We start from the raw sequence: 6,283 nt of genomic DNA on the forward strand, positions 1-6,283 counted from the left end.
CTCACTCAGAACCAATATGGGCAACTTTTATCTAGAGACTGGTCAGAAAAATTATACAATGTTTTTCAATAGTTAGGGTGTTCACACTTTGTCCCTTTCAGACAATCTTTGTGAACTTAGTGCGGTTCGCTTTATTTTTTGTGCAGTGTGAACACTAAAGGAACTCAGATCAGTCAAAAAAGAGCCTCCGAAGCTAACCAAACTGAGACCATCAAGTGGTAGTCTGAGTTCGGTTTGCTTGAATTCCGTGGTCCGTTTCCCTTTTTTAGAGCAATGTGAACACAAAGCTCCCCAGGTTCCATTGTCATTCTTTCCATACCACACACTAGACTACTGCAACACTGTTCCCCTGCTTAAAACTCTCTCACATTGGTGCCACAAGAGAGAGAAGATGTGCAGTTTCCTGGGAAAAAAAGGGTGTGCTGTTTTTGGGTAGGCCTATTGATTAGCGATTGTCAAGGATGTACAGAAATTCCAAAATATGTTTTTAAATTCAGAATATTTGTTTGCAATATGTGATCTATAAGCGCTTCATAAGCCGTTTATTCAATTGTGGGGTTTGACTAGTGTGAGAAGACGCCAACATACTTGGTGAGAATCACAACATAGGGTACAAAATATATTCTAGCTCTTAAAGGGGTAGTAGCCAACATTGAGTGTACAATTTTCAATTACAGTATTATTTAATCTGCAGTTTTCATCTGCTATTTATTATGTTAACAATATTTACATGTTAATAGTATCTTCTGATTACAATTATTATGGATCATCTTTTAAAGCTGCAATATATAACTTTTTTGGTGACCCGACCAAATTCACATATAAATGAAAGTTAACGATCTGTCATTCTCATTGAAAACAAGTCTAAGCTGTAGATCTGTTCTACGTGATATTTCTATGCCTCCCAGGCTGAAAATACAATATTTTTGGTTATGGGAAAGATATTTCACAGGGGTTTAGATGGTACAATGATTATCTACACTATACTTGCTTGGTCACAAACTGAAATTAGGCAAACTATTAGAATTTTAGCAACCAGGAAATGGCGGTGCGATAGTTCATCTAACTAAATGGAATCTATTATCTTCCTAAATGTAAGTAGGTACATCTAGCTCTCCAATAACACATTCTGATGGAAAAACCCAGAGTGCATGGAGTGAATGTTGGAAAAAGATCTTGGTTCCTTTCTAAATATAGCAACGTGAATGTAAAGAGGACTCGGACCACAAAATAGGTGAAGTGAACTGGCAAAAGAGTTGAGTCCTCATTCAAAGGCAAAGGCAGTGTGCATACATAGTTCTTCTGCTATTCTTTACCCCATAGTTCACTTTAAAGAGGACTGAGATCAGTTATTTTAAGAGGACGATATGTGAAAACACCCTACTCTATATTTAAATAGCCTTACACATTGATTGCAAACACTATTTTGCACCCTGATTATCTGTCAGAAAAACACTTAGGCTAGATTATTATAGCCTGAATATAGCCTGCAGCCAGAGACCAAGCACTGTACTGAACAAAATATGTTAAACCAAATTAGCCTATTTAAGTCAATGACACTTCTCTAGTGGGCTGGTCAATAACTTCCTTATTGCAGGGAACTAAAGAACAAAAACTCTAGAATTCTAATCCTAGAATGCTATAGGCTGGCCCCATCTTAAAATTACATTTCTGTACACAATGTTCAAAAGGGGCGGCAGGTAGCCTAGTGGTTAGAGCATTGGGCCAGTAACTGAAAGGTTGCTAGATCGAATCACCGAGCTAACAAGGTAAAAATGTGTCGTTCTGCCCCTGAACAAGGCAATTAACCCACTGTTCCTAGGCCGTCATTGTAAATAAGAATTTGTTTTTAACTGACTTGCCTAGTAAAATAAAGGTTACAAAAAAAGAGAGTAAATTAATCTGGGGCATATGATGGGTAATAACAATAAAGACCATTTGTCTGTCCATTGCATCATATTCATAAGTAGTGGGCCTATAGGCTGGTGCTGACTGACTCCTTGCCTGCACTGTAGTGAGAATGAGTTGGCCAGACAGCAACACATGTATTCAATTACTGTCACAGCCTGCCCTCCTCAATGGGCTTTTGTGTTTGCACAACACTCTTACACACACACACCATCTTGGCCATGTTCACTGCACCCAGGCAAAAGTTCTCATCTCATGATCTGCCTGTGCTGTTAACCCCCAAGCACATTCAAAAGTACAGTCTGTCCTCCTTGGTGAGCAAACATCTGTTATCATAGGTGATGTATAAAGTATGTGCTGCTGTCTGGAATTTTAGAGGGAGTGAGCTGACGATGTCACAGAGAGTTATATTTTCACCAGGCAGGCATGTTGAGAGTTTCTGGAAATTATTGTGTGACCACTAAGCAATATTCTGAGAGACAAGTGTCAATATGGCTGTCTGGGCCAGGGAATTACTAATTCATTGCATACGGTAACTCCTTGTTCAGAGAAAAAATTTAAGTTGGGACACACCTACTCATTCAAGGGTTTTTCTATATTTTTACTATTTTCTACATCGTTGAATAACAGTGAAGACATCAAAACTATGAAATAACACATTTGGAATCATGTAGCAACCAAAACAGTGGTAAACAAAATATATTTAGTATAGTTAGGTTTGCCTACTACCTGTGACAAGCTACAACTTCGATGAAATGTATTTTGTCACCTGGTCTGACATGCCCCTCCTATGCCTAGAAATATCAAGTTAATTCATGCTCTAACAAAGCCTCCAACTACCAGCATTAAGGAAACCCAGAGCCCAGCTACATGGAGGGGATAATAAATGAGGAGCTGTAATAATTCAAAATAACAAACCACAACATGAAGAAGCTCATTAAAAACTAATGGCAACTTAATAGGATGCCAGATTGCACACTTTCCCTCCCTCTGCAATGCTCAAGGCTGCCTTGAGACGTATGTAAACCACAGGTTGTTTCACACAGTGTTGTAAGATACTGTTTCCTTTGCCCATTTCAGTATGCTCTGAGTGAGCAGTCAGTAAACCGACACTCCTATGGTAGCATTATCATCATTACTGACTGTTTTACTTCTGTTGACACCAAAACAAAGCGGATAATTGGTTCCTGCATTTGAAATTTGAACATCTTTCAAATCCGACATAGGTTACAATCTCAATTATATAAATATTTTCTCAAGTAAAAACAAATCCCTCACACAGTAGTACCCCCAGGTAGTCATTATATAATGTAGGTTTCTAGGTCCTGGAAAATATAAAACTTGAAATGGCTACTTTTGCTCTCTGCACTACCATTACTCATCAATATACCCTAACTTGTAGATGGCTCTCATGATAAAAACAGCCTTCTGATAAAAAAAAAAATGTATTTCACATCCTGGGGCTCAGTCTGACTACACAGCTGTGAGTGGCACCCCATCAGTGTGAAACTAATGAAGTGAGGACTGGGATTGAGTGTGGTGCAGGTAACAGCAGCTGGGATAGGATTGGCCATCCCTCTCCCTCCCTGGCCGTACTATCCAAATCTATAGCTTCAAAAGGTCAGCTCAGGCTGGGCATTCCCTGCCATGATTCCATTTAACAAGAAAATGACCTCATGTCATATTATTCCGATTTACAGTGAATTAGGCTGGTTGGTAATAGTGACAGTTACTGTGTGTAGCCTGAGCATTCTATGATAACATTCAGCCCATTCTATGAAAAACAATGTTCTGTGGTGTATTAAATCAGCGTTTCCAAACCCTGTTCCTTGAGTAAACCCAATAGTATACATTTTTACTGTAACCTTGGACAAGCACATTTGGTTCAACTAGTCATCAAGCCCTTGATGAGTTGAATGAGGAATGTTGGTCCAGGGCTACAAAAAAAGGTGTACTGTTGGAAGTTCTAAAGGACTGGAGTTGGGAAACACTATTATATCAATGAAATCACTCAGATATCTACTCCCCTCAGCTGCTTGTTTTTCCTGAAAGCAAACTTTCACATGAGATCAAGGTCACTGCGCAGTCACTTGCATTATAATCTTCTCAAATTCTGTATTCCTTAAGAACTGTTAAGCTAAGCAGTTGGCTGAATTCCACTTACTGCAGGTGGCAGACAGTATGTTAGTATACGTTAGTCCATAAGTAACTAATAGGGCTAGGTCATCAAGCGGGCTGTTTTTTTAGTTCTGCACCAGAACTAAAAAAAGCATTCATTCATTATTCATGACAAAAAGGGGAGTTGGTTTTGATTGTTTCTGTACACTAGCTAAGTATTTAACAATTGAGTTTAGGGTCAATTCAGGAAGTTTAATTGAAATTCAATTAATTAACTGAAAAATGCTAAATGAAGACTCGGTTAGTGCCACATTAATACAACTTTCAATCAATCTCCAGAACTGATTTAAATGAATCTTGAATTGGATCTTCACCCTGATTCATTGAGAGAAAATAGTAGATGTTCTAGCTAGCCGTAGCCTTCTAGAATCTGATTTAGTTAGCTAATGCTGCTGTAGACAATTAAGTAGCTAGGCGTTGAGGCTAAGATTTAGGCAAACTACATGATACAACGGCAATGCTGGGCTAGTTCTAAACATATACCTGCGTGTCTGGCTTTTCAATGCAGCGGCTAAAATGAATGGCTTCCTAGTTAGTTAGTTGGTAGCAAGTTAACCATTGATAACGACTCGTTACATATCTGTGGCTAAACTGTCCAATGCCAAATATATAGTTAGCTACAGTAGCTGGCTGGTTAGTTTTTAGCATAACTATTACTGTCAAAACAGCTTAGCTACTACTAGCTAGATCATCAGGCACACCAGCTAACAAACTTGCCAGACAAAATAAGTTTGAGTGGAATGTATAAGTGGGCCTGACTGGCGTCATGTACCTAAAACCAGTTCGCTGCTAGCCACGCCAATGTTTGGTAAACAAACAAGCTAGCTAGCTTGCTAACTAACGTTATCTACTAAGCGAACTTAGCTACTAGCACCCAGTTATGGTTGGATGTTTAACTCTTCAAAAAACAACCACATCATATTGTTTAATGTGCATCAACGTCTTTCTCAATAGCAAAGTAACACTTGCTAGCAAATATAGCTAGTTAGAAAAGAGGCTCACTTACCAGCTGTTGCCTTATCCACCGTAGCATCCTTGCAAAATGTCCTCCGACGAGCCAGCAAAGTTGCTAGCTAGCTACTCCCATAAAACCTTCCCAAACCATAAATAATTCCTTTTACAGGCACGTCTTCTTGTATCCGTTACACAAAACATCCAGGCTGTGTGATTATATGATCAAATATGATCTCTCCCATGACGTGAAGTAATATTTCTGATGTGACTGACACACTGAGCTATATTCTGACAGCTACGAAGTATGCCTAGTGAGTGTCCTGTACTGTCCGCTTCCTGTACTGTCCGCTTCCTGCCCAGCTACATCCCTCTTTGCGAAGCTCGAGCAATCGGTTTCCAGCTCTGTGGCTCTCCTGTCGACGTAGCAGCACCGATTCGCACCACATCGTCCCAGTTGTAAAGGGACAAACACACAATCTATATTATTTCTACAGTCCAAATTTGCGCAATACAACATAAGTCAATACATTTCCAAACTGCATCCTTCCAAATAGTGATTTCTATTTTAAATATTTTAATGTTCATTACATTCATATACTTAGACTCCAACCATTTCTCAATGTGCTCCAAATAATAATATTCTTTATCTTATAAAAAGTAAGAACACTCTTGAGTTTATATTTTCCCCAGATGTAGTTATATTTTTGTATCACAAAGCACTATGACTATAATGCACACATTATGGCTGACCCTGTAAAATAACACATTTCACTGCACCTATCCGGTGTATGTGACAATAAAAACATAAAACTATGCACGATGCAAAATTGCAAACAAATATTGATTCGTATCATACGCATAGCGTTTTACTGCGGGCTTTTATTTTGAAAGCACAAAACGAAAGTCCTAATATTGCCAACTGTGGTTAGGCCTATATATACACAATTGGGTGAGGTGTGTATATATAAATCATTGTGTGTGGCCCATATAATTAGGAATTAGAACAACCTATATTAATAATTTAATAGGATCTATATGATGTGACCACGGGTTGCTGACGTGGCGATAATAACACAAAGTTTTAAAACGTCTAGCTAGAGGACCTTTCGTAATTCATACCAAGCGTTTATGATTTAAACTACCATTTCCGGGTCAAAGGGTGAATACATTTCATTGTAAAAGTCCTTGTTCAAAAGATGAAATGGTGGGGGGAAAGTGATTGATATGGAATTTTACATTGATT

The 6,283-nt window shown here is 38.6% G+C and overlaps 1 protein-coding gene across 4 annotated transcripts in view; it reads right to left on the reverse strand.

The window, feature by feature from the left end:
* LOC139541199 (phospholipid-transporting ATPase IF-like) overlaps nt 1–5,481 on the reverse strand; it is a 36,870-nt gene extending 31,389 nt beyond the window's left edge. For 2 of the 4 annotated variants that reach the window (XM_071345589.1, XM_071345590.1), the window contains exon 1: nt 5,093–5,481. In XM_071345589.1, the coding sequence (XP_071201690.1) occupies nt 5,093–5,119 (27 nt within the window). In that variant the 5' untranslated portion in view covers nt 5,120–5,481. The remainder of the gene's footprint in view (nt 1–5,092) is intronic. The other 2 variants (XM_071345586.1, XM_071345588.1) reach the window with 2 other exon arrangements.
* Nucleotides 5,482–6,283: the final 802 nt, after the last annotated feature.

The sequence above is a fragment of the Salvelinus alpinus genome, chromosome 16 (genome assembly GCF_045679555.1).
Source record: "Salvelinus alpinus chromosome 16, SLU_Salpinus.1, whole genome shotgun sequence".
NCBI classification, from domain to species: domain Eukaryota; kingdom Metazoa; phylum Chordata; class Actinopteri; order Salmoniformes; family Salmonidae; genus Salvelinus; species Salvelinus alpinus.